We start from the raw sequence: 15,311 nt of genomic DNA on the forward strand, positions 1-15,311 counted from the left end.
TTTTATATTCATGTTTAAATACAGGGGGAAAAATATACAAAATGCACCGAAAATACAGTAAATGACTGACATATTTAAAGAATAATATAAATTCATGTGTTTTAAGATGTCAAAATAATATTAAGTCATGTAATACGTGTTTGATTCCCAATGACGAAGCTCAGAAAGTAGATTTGCAAAGCAGCAGACAAGTAAAAAAAATCCACCAATAATCTAAGTTTAACTAAATTAAAAACAAAAGCTATAAAGTTAAATAAAATCCAGAGGCCCCCTGGTTACTCATCACTGGTACAGCAGAAGACTGGGAAGCTGCAGTAAACTGAATCTTTGGCGTCTCTCAGCTGTCCAATAAATTCAGTATTTTCAAGCTCTTCAAAAACAAAAACCCAACAAGCTGTAGGAGAAGCTGGAAAGTAAGAAGTCGCTTTCCATGGCGAGTTAAGAACGCCGAACACTTCAGTACATGACGGTGGTTCCAGCCTCTGAAGGGTTTGCCGGCTCACCTCGGGGATCCCCGAGCCGCAGGCGTAGGGAGCGAACACCTTCACCAGGCAGACGGCCAGGAAGGCGAAGGACAGGGCCCAGTAGATGTACATGAAGTAGTTCATGATGTAGGAGCCGGGGCCCTGCGGAGACGAGACACGGCGTTACTGACCGTCGGCCTGCAGACGTCCAGCGGCACACACACCTGTCTGATACACCCACACTCTCTAGAATAAAAGACATGGTTGACATTATTTCCTACTGATACGATGAGCTGTGGTTGTGTTTTCAGTGATGCTCCCCCTAACTGGAGGTTAACGGCCTAGCCGCCGCCCTCCAGCGCTCCTGGCGGTCTACCTCGGCCTGCCCCAGTATTAGCTCTGCCCAGCTCTTCCACTGAGGACACTTGTCCCGCTCAGCGAAGGTGGTCTCATTGGACGTCCAGCAGCACTGCTCGTGGTTGAACCACATGGCGCTCAGACACACGCCCTCCTTCAGGTCGTTCATCCAATCAGCTGCAATGTCAATCAGGCCAGCCAAAGCACCTAGCGAGACGAAGAGGAGGAGGAGGAGGAGGAAGGAGGCCAGGAAGGAGAGGAGGGGCAGGGAGGTGAAGGCAGAGAGGAGACAGGAGGTACAAAACAAGAAAGAAGAGGAAAAAGGTGATGGCCGCCGGCTCGCCAATTATACCAGCAGCACGTGTGAGTCTTAGAACAATCTGATAAGAAATTAAAACTAAACCTGAGGATGTTTTCATAGCTTCAATAATAATATTGATCAAATATCACCACAACCACTGACATTAAAATTTCTTACTATCTCTATAATATATACTATCTCTATAATTTCTTACTATTTCTTACTAAAGATATCACCACTTTTATTAAAATTTAAACTATGTAAGAGTGGATCGACGTTATCAGAGGAAAGGAACGGTAGTAATCACAATCAAACATCGTTCGTCAACCAATCCTATTACAAAACAAGCTAAGAGTCAGAGGGGAATACAAGCATTTAAAACATTCTGAGAAGCTGTGAGTGGATTCTACGTTCAGGCTAAACGATCTACAACAGTTCTACACCATAATGGTCTTTCCACCAGGAGCAGCTCAGTACTTTCAGCTCCGAGCAGACAGAAAGTTCCCACATCACACATTCAATAAATTCAATAATTTACAACAAAAAAAAACCCTCCCAATTCATTGGATTTTATTAAACATGACGTCATACCTGTCTACACGGTTTGCAGTAAGAATTAATTTGAATCAAACGAGTGTCTGGTGAGTTAATGTGCTTGAGAGAAGTAAGTGAGCAAGAGCACAAGAAAACAAGAGTGAGCTGCCTGAGGCCAAGCATGTGAGAGTCACCAGCAGAGGAGACGACAGCTGTGTGTGTGTGTGTGTGTGTTTGTGTGTTTGTGTGTGTGTGTTACCTGATGCTAAGCCAGTGAGCGTCACCACCAGCCAGCCGGACCAGGCGTCGTACAGGCTCTTGGTGAACTCCCATGCCGACTCCTTCTTCTTACTGTTGATCTGTATTGACGACACACAAACCCAACGCGGAACGCTTTAGCAGTGACTCCGTGTCCGGGACAGCTGATGAATCCAGATTACAAAAACGATTTATGCAAACAAAATGCAAATCCACAGTGGTGTAATGACCAGGAGCCGAACAATAAAACACTTTGAGGGTGTGTGCTGTAAAGCGGAGTGTTTGCAATGTAAAAACAAAGTGCTCAACCAGAATATCCAAGACATTTTATTCTTATTTGAGGTGAATCTTAAAAAAAAAAGAAGCTTTTTAAACTGCAAATTTATTCTTTTCTTTCAAAAATAGGGCCTGATATAAGATTTGTGTATTTTTTCTTGTGCTTTCTGCACATGGCGTGACTTTCCCTCTAGTAAAAAGTGCTGATCTGATAAATCCAGTTCTTCTTTTGTGAGAGGAAACGTTCGACCCGACACTTCCTGTGCAGACCGGGGGATTAATGCTGACGGTGGCGAATGAGTCTCACCTTCCGGTGGCGCTCGCGGTCCTTGCACTTCTCCCGCACCCAGTCGATGGTGTGGAAGTCGTCGTACGTCCCCACGCCGGGGATGGGCTCCTCTAGGAAATCCAGCAGGTGGGTGGAGCTGCTGGGGGCGCCGCCCCCGTTCGACATGGCGTAGTTAGACCCTGGAGGAGGAACGGAAAAGATCCACTTGAAAATGCTAGAAATCAAAGATCGTAAATCCCTCGAAATGCGAGGTGAAAACCAGCAATACTTCTTTTTCTACATTCCCACTTGCCAAAACGCAACGAAATTGAGTTCATCAACGGACCCGAAACCTTTAATTAGTGCAAAACAAACACCTTTCATTTGCTACACCTCTTTGTTCAAGTCTAAACTGAACAAGAAGAAACCGTAAAACAAAAGAAGTCAAACCAAACTACAGAATGTGCAACATTCGTGGTGCAAACCCAACGTTTTCCTCGAGAGGCGACTCCCAAAGCAAACCGGACCGCTAAAGCTGCACCGGCAGTCCAAACTGGACTCGTCACTGTGGCCACCGCGCTCAAGACGGTCCAGAAACGCCGCAGAGATTTAAAGAGCCTGGAGGAAAGGCAGCTGACGCTGCAGCCCAGCAGAGACGGTGGAGGCAGCAGAGGCTCGTCTGAAAGCTGGAACTCTGGGATGAGGAAACTGCTGCAGAGTCCAGAGGAAATCCTTTACTGCTCTGTAATCACCTCCATACTGGAGGCAGTGGCGTGAAAAGAGACGCTCAGGCTGCTATAGCTCAATTTTAAAATCCTTCATGTTGATTGGAAAAGTATCGAATCAGCTGTGAAATTCAGGATAATCTACAGTCCAAGATAAAACAACTTTTGACCATTTTTTGGCACTAATATTGTGAATATTGTGTTAAATGAGAACATTTTCAGGATGTGTTATTTTGCACGAAAAGATGGGCGTCAAACAGTGAAATTTTTACAGTTTGTTTGTTGGTTTATCTGGATTGTAAACCTGGAGGGTTCAGGGTCTCTCCCATCTGAGATGAACCCGGGCGCCATGTTGACTCCTGAACTAAAACGACTCCCGACTTCAGTGAAACATTTGGCAAGCAAATCAATTCGGCGTGATTAGCGTTAGTGACAGCAGACAGAGCAGACATTGTCCGCCGCCGTTTCCAGTCCAGCTATGATCCTCGTAAATCAGCCGAGTGACGGGAGCTGAAGCGCGTCACTCCTTATCGGGTCTGATCTGCTCTGGATGGAGGGAAGAGCCACGGAGGAAGAACAGGACAAATCCAAGAAGTGGCAGGATCAACGCGGCCGACGCTTCTCTTCATTTCCCCAAACATCTGTCTGCAGGACAAAAGCGTCACTGTGCAGAACGAGGAGATGAAATACAAAAGCAAAAATATGAAGTAATTGATTAACAACTTAAGTTCGGGTCCACATGGCAGCAAGTTAACAGAAGGTTTCTGAACAAAAGGAGCATTTAAACAACTCCCAACCCGCTGCTGGGAACTAGGAGGAAAAAGTCTGATGCTGGACATGCTCTCTGCTAAAAAAAAAGTCCTTTTAACTTCATACATGCCCCTTTCAGATTATAATACATATCATCTGTGCACAACTTCAGTCAAAGCCGCCAAAGAAAGTGCTGCTCGAAGCTGTTAACCATCTGTGATGCAGCTTGAAAAAAAAAAAGGCAGATCTCTATCGCTGCATCTGCATTCCTTCCTGTGCACTGTGACTCTGCACTTTAACTCAGCGTTTTACTTCAATTTCACAGCCAGATATTAAAGAGGCGTAAGTCTGGCATCACACACTTCATGAGGGAGCTGCCTATCAGCTCCCATCGCTTCCTTTGATGTGTGGCGCGATGCGGGGAGAGACGAAGCCCTCGGGCGGTGATTTCGCCGAGGAGCGGGGACAGAGTGCCGCATCTGAGCGGCAGATTCGCTTCCTTTCTCTGAAGGGAAGTGCGAAGACGCTCTGCCGTTGTGAAATCGGCAGCAGCGGTGGAGAGCGATTGTCCAGAGGGAAGTCGCAGAACAGCGATCTGATGACGGAGTTGATGCGAAAAACAACTGTTATCTGACATTCCAGGACCGGCCAGTCAGTCCTGGGTTTATCTGAGGAGATCGCTGCAGCAACAGTAGATTTCTTTTTTTCAATCTGCAAACCATGAGTACTATGAAATACTTCTGATTAGATTATAAAAGGAGAAAATGCTTTATATATGTTGCTATAGCAACGGTGGGTGATATAGTATAATATCTATATTGTATTCTTCTATGATGGTGTTTGTAAGATGTAACCACGACCATCCGGTCTGTCCTCAGTGAGAGACGATGAGGTTTGGCCTAAATGATGTGTAAACAGCAGTAAACAGTTAAAAGTCTGACTGCACAGGTGGATAAAAGTGATGGAAACAGGGGATAATGCACACGGAAGCAGCAGCACGGCTGAAAATGAGATTTTCAAGGAGCTGGATGTCCCGTTTCATTCACTGAGTTTCTGCCGCCGGTGAAAAATCGATGGCGAGAGGGACGAAAGGTTTGTCCTTAATAAACAGGAGAGACTGAAGACGCTCTATTTCACATTGATTTTTATTTTTTCGGACCAAACTAATAAATCAACCAGAGAATGGTGACTTTAAGGACTTGGCAGTTCATCTTAGTAAACATTTGTGTGTGAGGAAAACCAAAAACTGACCAATCTGATGCCTACTGATACCAAAAACTAATACCACAGTGCATGACAGTCTGCATTCTGAAGCTACGATGGAGGACAAAGATCAGACTGTTTCATTCAGCTGGTTATTCAAGGCGTCCTGCTCCCTCTGATGATCTTAGTCAACAAGAAATGAACAGAACTGTTTTCTCTAACACTCAGACGTCTCCATATTTCATTTCTTTATGCATTACGCATTCCCTCCTCATTAGGCCCGCTCTACTACTGCGGCGTAAATCAGTTCAGGGGCGGTTTGCAGGCAGCTGGGAGGACATCTCGGGTCAGCGCGGCTGCAGAAGGGTCAGCCTGCTCTGCCGTCACGTGACCGCCGTCATACGCCTCCCGGCAGCCTGACGGATTCCCCGGAGTCACGGCGGTCGACGGGGTCAAGTTCAGAAAGCAAACGGCACACGAAAGCCGCCCGCTGTCACACTTTCTCTGCACTGTTGACATAAAACATGTTGATTCTGGGTCGCTGAGCCGAGGCGGTGTTTCAGGTAAACGACCTGAAGCTTCCTGTAACCAGTTTTGCAACAGGTGACTTTCTGCTTTTTTTCACGAACAGCCATGAATGTTTTGGACGACGTGTGAAAATAATCCACAAATATGTCAAACCGAAGAAGGAATCTGTCAATTAACAGAGACGACTTGAGATGCGGCGCCGTTTGCCTGTTTGCTCGCCATGATGATGCAACAAGGCCTGGAGGAGCAAACACACACAGCCGAGAGGAAAACTCCCTGAAAGGTGCAGCCTGTGTATAATTCTACTAACGTCGCTTTTGTGCGAAGGGTGACGGTACTGAGTCACTGTGTTCAGAGCAGATCGCTTCCATCACAGGCGTGTCGGGTTGTTTTTAAGAGTTCCACTCCTTTACTTTACAATCCGCCATTATTGTTATCGGACTCTGGACAGGCGAGATGCTGGACTGAGGAAGCTTGAGCAGCTCAGGCTCGCTGGTTACCTAAAGCTCGACTATGAGGGAGGCTTCAGAGGATCTACCTCCAAATGTTCCTCAACTTTTACTGAATAACCCTCTGCAGGGTATTCACTGGACTATCACACTCCTGCTATCAGAAGATAAAAATAACCCAGTGTCAACTGAGGACACTTTAGTGTTATAAAGTCAGTGGAACAGTTCAGGATGTGTCATTGAAATATGAGATATAGAGAGAAAAAGTACTGTACAGAAAAAAAAAAATCACATTTCACACATTTTTGCATTAAAACTGGATCATTTTAAATAATTCTGCTATCTAAATTCTATTAAAGACAACTCTTCTACAATATGTTTAAAAAGTCATGTAAATAACTCATTAAAAGCTTCGGCTTTATGTTAAAACAGCTAACTGTATATGAAATAGTATTTATACATTGACATTTTCAGGTGAAATACAATCAGGTGAACTGACTGGAAGGAAAAATACAGACAAAACACACAAGCGGCAGCATCATGCAATGATTATTACATGATCGTTAGCAAAACAAAGCATCATAATATGGAAATTTGGTCAATACAAGGGTTAAAATGATTTTTCCGCAAGACTAAAAGAGGAATCCATCCTCACGTGGCCACCAGAGGCGATCCAGAGGCTCAAGATACATGTTTTAGGACTGCTGTGAAACCAGGGTATCTGGATAAAACCCATGCATGAACAGGGAGAACATGCAAACTCCAAGGCAAAAAAAGAGGGAGTCAATGCTAACCACTACACAACTGTGCAGCTTTAAGTCACTGCATTGATTTTAGCTGCAATATCAAGTCGTGTTTTTAATTAAGCAGCTTTCACCACAAACCATCTGGTTTCACCATATAGAAATCAATGGAATGACTAAAGGTTTGAAGCCTATTTTATTGCACAGTGTGTCTTCACAATCTGCATCCTGATGAGCTCAGGGTATAAAAGTGTGCCTGGGGTGTTTTCTCATGTGCAGTGTGTGTGTGTGCGCGCGCACTGACATCCTGAATCCTGCCAACAGGTGTGCTCACACTGCAGGGAGGCTGAGACACGCTCGGATCCGCCACATCACACGAGCGTGAGGAGATCCTGCGTGTTTCAGCTGCGACATTATAACAGGGACGCTGCTTCTGCAGGCCTGAGCGCGAGCCCGGACACCGACTCGCCTCCGTTATCCGCGCGCGGTGCACCCGCCGCCGGTTAATCATCTCCAGGGGAGGCGGCGGTGGCGGTTACAGCTAAACGATAGCTTCCACCGTTAGCAAATGGCAGATTTTAATCCACGGCGGCTCCTCTCGGGTTCCATTTATTGCGGTGGAGAGGAGCCGGGGCAGAGCGAGCTCAACGTGTGCGGCCCGTTGACACAGCAGAGCGGGGATAAAGGAGAGGGGACGGGACGTGGCGTACCTCTTCTCGGTATCTCCTGCAGGGGGATGGTGTCCCCTCCCCCGTCGTAGGGCAGATAGGGGTCGGCCGCCGCGTCCTCCTCCTCCATGTTGGCACTTTGAAGGCGAAGCACGGCTACGCGAGGCTCGGCTTTACTACGCTGCGTGTGTCACTCGCCGCCGCTGCCATGTTTACCAAGGGAAGACGTTTCTCTCTCTCTCTCTCCCTCCCTCTCTCTCCCTCTCTCACTGCAGCAGCTGACTGTGGGAGCTGGTGATGTCACCGCACTCGCGCACACAGCGCCCTGCACGCGCCCGCGGTTGCTAGGAGAGATCGCCGAGTCCGGGAGAAACCATCGCCTCGGGTCACGGGGGGTGTTTGTATATATTTTTACCGGTAAAATATTCCAATATGGACGCTGTGGGGGTGTCCAAATATGAAGACTCCCACTTCTACAATAATTTGTGAAACGTATTGGAAAAATCTTAACTGCAACCAACCACGCACACTATATTTGGATCATACCAACAAACTATAACAATTGTCGCATACATTTGAGTTTGTGGACCTGACAAAACAAATAACTTACACAAACATGATAATTTAGTTCAGACTGGTGAAATAGAGCCACAATACACTCATGTTAACGGTTTTCCTTGTTGTGGCACAGAGTATGTGTGATGAAAATGTCTACATTTTTACAAAAAACCAAACAATTACTACGGAGGTAACTGCAATCTCAAAATAAAGTAATTTCTGATAATAAATTCAGGTGTAAAATACAGTGAAATGTCCCAAAAACTTATTCTATAACTGTTGCATTATGGGTGGTTTTTCACGAAGTCACCCTGACAGCATGACTTTAAGGCTAATGCTAGTTTGCTAGCTTTTTTAGCAGCAGCTCGGATCTCAGTGTTATATTGTGTCCACTATAATGAAATTATTTAAAATAAGAAAAACGTTTTCTTTGCAAGTTTTACAATTTGCTTAGCAGGCCGGATCTGAGCCTCTTGCAGGCCGGTTTTGGGCCACAGGCCTTATGTTTGCCACCCATGGACAATACATTTATTTTTACTACAGAGTGATAGTATATTTAAAGTAAGATTTTGCAAGAGCTAAACCATACTTATATGTACATTTTCCATTGTGGAACACGATGGAAGAAAAATTCTTAAAGTAAAAAGTTGTGTAACAACTTTATTTTAAATAATTATAGTAGTAGAAAAAAGTTCTCTAATAGTTGCTGACATCCTCATTTCACTTTTTGTTGATCAAGTAATTTAATATATTTGAAATACAGATTGTCCTGATATGAATATAAATCAAGAATCTTTTAAACAAGATTGAATCAAAACCTTAAGAAAGGACATGTGACGGTCCGATCTGCAGTTGGACAGTTTCCAGTTGAGGATGTCCCATTTCCCAATTTACAGCTCCAAACAAGGAGAACAGCCACAACTACAACTTATTTTCACACTATATTGATGCACTTTGTTTTTCTTTGTTTCCTTACGCAAAATGTTATGGCTGTTGTTCATAAACTTCACAGCCACACACAGAAAGCCAGGGAAACTAAAGAATCATAGCAACTCCACAGTACACTACTGTTTACTGCCTTAAATGATTAGCTTCAGGGTTTAATAAATCATTTATGATACTTTACAATGTCTACATCTCAATCCCAACAAATACTGTAATTACTGTTTCCACTGCCTCAAGACATTGTAAAGGTGCTTTGTAAACGTTGTGTGATCATGTGTTATTAAAGCTCAGTCACATGCTTCCACGTCTCCTTCCCTTCCCAGGCTGCGAAGACACAAAGCTTTTTTTTCCAGTAAATGAAATAAAAACCAGCCTGGGACCTTGCTGAACTCTTACCTTTTGGCAGGGCGCTGGTTGCTAGGCAGTGGTACAGGTGGCGGCAGCCATACTTTGTTCCTCCCTCCTGAACTCGCCCCAGTCAGCACTTTGAACCGGCAAAACCCACGAAACCAGAAGCCCGGAGCAGCCAGATCTCTCAAGTCTCCATACGATCCGGCTCAGGACTCCCACTTCTCCTCAGCCGTGCCGCTTTTTTTCTCCTCCGCACGCCGAGAGCCGACAAAAAGCGAGAGCACAAAACTCCATGGGGGTGAGAGAGAGCGAGTGGGAGCCTTGATCTCGCTGCAGCCTGACCCCAGAGGAGGGCTGCACAGAGCTTCCTCTGAGCCCACCCCCCCCTGCACTGCCGTGCAGAAAATAGCAGAGGCAGGCACAACTTTAAAGAAGCACTTTCATCCAGAGCCGGAGACTTCCTGAGGCGCTCGCTCACACACCGGCCGGCGGCTGAACTGGTTCGTGGGAATGTGGCTCTCTGTCTATTCCATCCAAAAGCAACGCTGGCGGGGTGAGGAGGCGGAGCCTGGTCCAACACATCACCCAGCAAGCCGAGCGGCAGCTCTGAACGGGAGTCAGCAGTGACACTTTGTTCCTCCGGTTGACAGTTATGTGATGTATTCCTGAAATATTTCCCCGACGGTCCGTGAAACGTACAGGAGGGGAAAGGTCAAAGTTACGCTCGGCTTTCTTCTTTTGTGGTTAACTGCCCACAGGTCCAGTTACAGAGTCCAAGAATAAAGAGGCTAATCAGACAGAGACAGAAGACAAACCGTGTAAGCCAATACCGCCTACAAACGCAGGACAATGACCACAACCTCTACGAGCTGAGCAGACCAAGCCACAGGCAACATTAAGAACCACAGGGGAAGACAACAACTCTGAACATCAAGACAAAGCAGCTCACAGGAGGACATCGATTCAGCGATTCACATGTCTCCTGATCTGACTTCATGGAATTCTTTCTCAAGCTAAACTCCTAATATAAGCAAGAGTACCAACATCGCGCTCTTGCTTCTGACGAACAGCAGAGAATTACCAGAGATAGTGTAAAAAAAAAAAAAAAAGGTAGCAAAGGAAAAAAAAAATCAAAACTCTCCCTAGGTGGCAGCATTGCAACTGAGCTTCATTCATTTGTTTCAAGAGAAGAAGTCAAAGAAGTCAAGTTTCAATCCGTGTATTAATAACAACCCACACAACAACAACAAACTCAGTGTAAAGCTATCCAACGATCGATGAAGGCCCATTGATGCTAACACTCATACAGAGTCGGGTAGACGATACGTAGCAAACAGTAATACCAACACTGACCTGTGGGGGCGGTGTTGTGCAGTGGAGCTCATGTTCAACGTAAATTTGGATTCTTTGAGGAAAGATGAACATGTGCAAAGCAGACAAGCAGATCTATGACACCACCTTAAGAAAATTAAAAAAACAAATTGGTAGAAAAAATGGCTCTTCTGATTGTACTGCCCTCTACTGGCTGTTAGGTGTACGGGACACGTGGCAGTATGAAGAGAGTGACGCATGACAGGCTTTGAAAACACACACCCTGTCTAAACAATTAGCACTTCAAAGCATTTTCAAAAAGCTCCAGCTCGGGAGCCGTTTCACAGAGATGCATTCTCAGGAGCTCTGAGCACCGTTGTCGTCTAAACCGACACCCAAAAACACAACTGGCTTTGCATTTTCATGGCACAACGTCATCTAAACAGGGCCTGAGGCTCGATGAGCCACATGGAAGAAGTCTTCACCTTGACCTCTGGGAGCGCAGGTTTGAACCAGGGACACCAGGAAAAGAATCAAGCATGAAACCATCTAGTCTGTGTTTTAAAGACCCCCCTAATGCAACCCCGGGGAAACACAAATATCTGTGTGGCCCTCCACACATCCAAACTTTCCACCCAGGACCTGATTTAGTACGAAAGACATATGTCACTTTATATTCTGAGCAGTTTCAGGCTCACATCAGAGACACACAGGCATCAGTCATCGATACATGTTAGTATGTTGACATATAAATCTCAATAACAAATGTTACATGTTTGTTTCCCCTCCAGCAGTAGGCTAACGGCTGAGTCGGTCCCCGTCGCTGCATTTTTCCATCTGTCCAAACTAGTTTTACTGGTGTGTCCCTGAGCATTGCTGTCTAACCAGCAAGACTGCGTGATTTAAAAAAAAAATAATAAAAAAAAATATTTTGGCGTTGTAAAAAAGACGAAGCTACTCCCAGGTACAGTTCAGATCATTTCCTGAGCGGCCTGGTCGCTGAACTCCGCTCTTTAATAATGAATAACCTGGATTTGTTATGACACAGTTAATGTAGAAGAAGAATGTGAAGAGGAGTGGGTGTGTGCCGTGGAAGTGTGTGTTTACTCACAGATGTGTTGCCAAACTGTGTGTAATGTATTTGGGGTGGGATTGCCTGAATGACGGACCGGTAGAGCTGCTCTCTGCCTGACAGGTGGATGGACGAGTGGTCATTTTTGAGGTTTCTTTGTCCTCGATAGTGACTGTCTGTCCTGCTTCAGATGAGTCAGGCGCTGAGGTGTTATGAGAGAAACCACTGAGCTCTGCTTTCAACAGCAACAGGCAGGTGGCCCGAGAAGAGAGCCTGCAAGTCCACGCTTAGGGTAAAAAAAACCCAATCTGGAAAGACATTACAGGTCCTACAGGTACACACACACACACACACACACACACACACACACACACACACACACACACACACACACACACACACGTTGGTCGAGAACTAGCGTTCATGTCGCATTAGCGCCCCCCTTTCTCTGGTGTTTGGGTGGTGTAATTACAGTTTAAATCTATCGACTTTTATCGAACGTTTTTATTATTTCTATTGACAAAAAATATATTTCGATAATTATCGCTATCGTTTTATCGCCCAGGCCTAACACACACACACACACACACACACACACACACACACACACACACACCACACACACACACATCACATGCACGCACTCTTTAACACCACATTTTTCTGAGTGCATTTGTCCATTCTACTGCTGGAAATTTTAATTTCATTATTTGAACCTTGACCAAAAGGGAAATGGACGTTTTATAGCAATTCAATCTAATCTAATTTGACCTAATCCAATCTAACTTCAGATACCACCACTCATCCAAAATTACTATATTAATCAAGTAAAGGTTGCTGAATGAGGGATAATTCACTGTTTGAGCTGAGTCTGTCTGAAGTAAAACTTAAATTTTATATATTTGATTAGTTTAGGACACTGCTGACTGCTGGATCGCTTAATAATATTACAGGCATTAATGTTTTTCCAGACTTCAGGTCATGAAGAGTAAATTCTCGTGCATAAGTAGCACTGGTTTAGACAACAAATTTATACAAGATGCATTAATTTTTCCTACAGCTCTGTTTTCCATTTTCAGGTGCATTTCTTTTTCACAGCAATGTTTATTTTTGAACTTGGGTTCTGGATGGAGTCATTTGACTAGAATAGGCAGAAACTATGAAAAACTGTAGGAGTCACGTCAGTTTTTTTAAGATCAATTGACAAGTTGGATCCAATTCAGGAGACTTTTGTGACTACAAAGTGGTGAAAGTAAGTCTGACTTTTGGTCAACATTTCAAGGCGGCGGATCACCGGCGTGGAGCTGAGCGCGTGTGGAGAGAGCCGACACCTCTGACACCATCCTCCACATGTGGCTTTTTTCTGTTTGATCAGCTGCAAGTCCAAGCTTAAGAAGAGAGGAGGGACGAGCAAACGAGACGCAGCAGACCGGATGTTGATCGGACCAACAGGTGACTGTATACGGCTGACTCTAAAAACCTCACAAGCTCTTCAAAACACATATTGATTTACGTGACTGTCCACTTGTGTGTTTGTTTATAGCTGCAGGGCAACAAGGCAGCAGTCCTGCCACGTGTTCAGGTTTTTTACGACCGTCGGCGTCCAAACCAGGAGGATATCCACGTGTGAACGAGCAGCGGGAGCAAACACGCCAGGCCAACGCAAACAGAGAGCGCAGCGGCGAGACAGCAGAGCCAATACCAAGGGCGGAATCGAAGGGAGCAATGGAGGCGATATGGAGTCAAAACAAACAACAAAGACGGTCAAAACCATAAGAATTCGATGCAATGAAAGTCGAGACATGACATGAAAACTCAAGATGTGAGGCAAATACATTGCACAGGGTTCAGGGCGCATGGGAGCGACATGTGGAGCAGCTGGCGGAGGCGGGGAAGGCACAGGACAGCAGCGACCACAAGCGGACACACTCTGGACGCATCTTCAGCTGCGAGCAACAGGGAAGCCTCCACGGAGGGGTTCGGACGCGATGGGGAACAGCGCCCCGCGCCGGACGCCCTCCTCGCTCCCTACCTGGGGAGGCGGCGTCCCCGTCCAGCAGGTTGTCGTCCTCGGTGGTGTGGAAGTCCATGATGACGCCGGCTCCATCCAGCAGCTCCTCGTCGCTGCTGGCGCTAGCGATGCTGTTTGGTAGCTGTTCCTGCAGTAGCCCCTGTGGTACAGCTGCTCCGACTCCATTTAGCAACGCGCCGGTACCCTGGATGATAAGGGGGGGGGGGGCAGGGAGGGAGGGAGGAGGGAGGTGGTGGAGATATACACACTGTGCTGTGAGGGAGGCCAGGTTACAGAGCCGACCAGGTGAGGTGAGACTATGGAGGCACACAGGTGGGCGGGGGGGGGGGGGGGGGGGGGGCGGGGGCGTGCAGGTGAACAGAGACCACACAGGGAGGCCGTCCTGCAGCCACACTCAGGAATATTCATTCTCTTTAGAAACCAATGCCGTCGCAGAAAAGTAACTCCATCCAACATCACGACTGTCGTCAGCAGAATAAATAGAATAGAGACTTTTGGCTCCGTCGTGCAGCCATATAGTCGAAGGGTTTGGTACCTACAAATACGTGACCGCTTCTTCAAAAAGTACCAGTAGGCAGAGAAATAGAGCTTTGGGAAATATACCATCATTATGGCGCCAATAACTCAGTCTAACCTACTGAAAACACACCTGAAGTCATCGCAATACGTCAAATTATATTCACTTCAAGTATCACTGTACTCATGAGAAATCAGCCTTTCTCCTTGATAATATAAGCATTATTTATAGAGAGGCACCGAAATGAACATTTTTTACCGGATACCAATATTATTACTGTGGTTATTCCCAATATCAATGTAAAAACAAGCTTGTAGGATGAATTATACCCTGAAAACTATGGAAACAGTGAACACGAAAGAGTCATTTCTTCATTTTCCAAAAGGTTTTCATCCAAACTGCTCAGACTCAACTAAAATGCCATAACGTATTGTTGTTTCACGACAGACTGCTGGAGTCCTGGTGACCTGGAGCAGCCAGGTCCTCTGCCTCGTCCTCGTTCGCGATTCCAGGAACTGAAGAGGAACCCAGAGGGTGACGGGGCATTTGCTGTCAGGGAACAGAACAGGAACCATTCCTCATCTCTGTCCTTGTTTTACCCATGAATTCCTCTCCAGTTACTGCTGACAGGATCCGTCACGCATGTCTACTCATAACTGCAACCCCTCGACCGTTTCTGAATATCTCGAAAATCGAGGATTTACCAGAAAACACGGAATCACAGCTTAGTGCTGATGTGCTGGAGGACTTGAGCAGCACGAGGACAAATGTTTACAGGCCAACGCTGGACTGTGAAGACGCCGCAGCGTCAGGGATGAGCTGAGACAAGACGAGGAAGATGAGAACGATCGGTCAAAGTGAGCGGAAGCGAAGGCGGAAGGAGGGAGCAGGTAGTGTGCAGGAATGAGACGCCTGCAGCCTTTAGCTGAGGCATGAAACCAGAATAATTGTTGTTTTTCACACTGGTTTGGAATCTTGGCCACAACTGACCAAAGATAGAA

The 15,311-nt window shown here is 45.9% G+C and overlaps 1 protein-coding gene across 1 annotated transcript in view; it reads right to left on the minus strand.

Moving 5' to 3' along the window:
- LOC115386272 (H(+)/Cl(-) exchange transporter 3-like) overlaps window positions 1-15,311 on the minus strand; it is a 37,210-nt gene that overhangs the window by 11,501 nt on the left and 10,398 nt on the right. The window contains 6 exon segments of the mRNA XM_030088509.1: window positions 504-626; window positions 841-1,028; window positions 1,916-2,015; window positions 2,498-2,658; window positions 13,794-13,908; window positions 13,911-13,977. Coding sequence (XP_029944369.1) covers window positions 504-626; window positions 841-1,028; window positions 1,916-2,015; window positions 2,498-2,658; window positions 13,794-13,908; window positions 13,911-13,958 — 735 coding nt within the window. The 5' untranslated portion in view covers window positions 13,959-13,977.

This window comes from Salarias fasciatus, chromosome 3 (assembly GCF_902148845.1).
Source record: "Salarias fasciatus chromosome 3, fSalaFa1.1, whole genome shotgun sequence".
NCBI lineage: Eukaryota > Metazoa > Chordata > Actinopteri > Blenniiformes > Blenniidae > Salarias > Salarias fasciatus.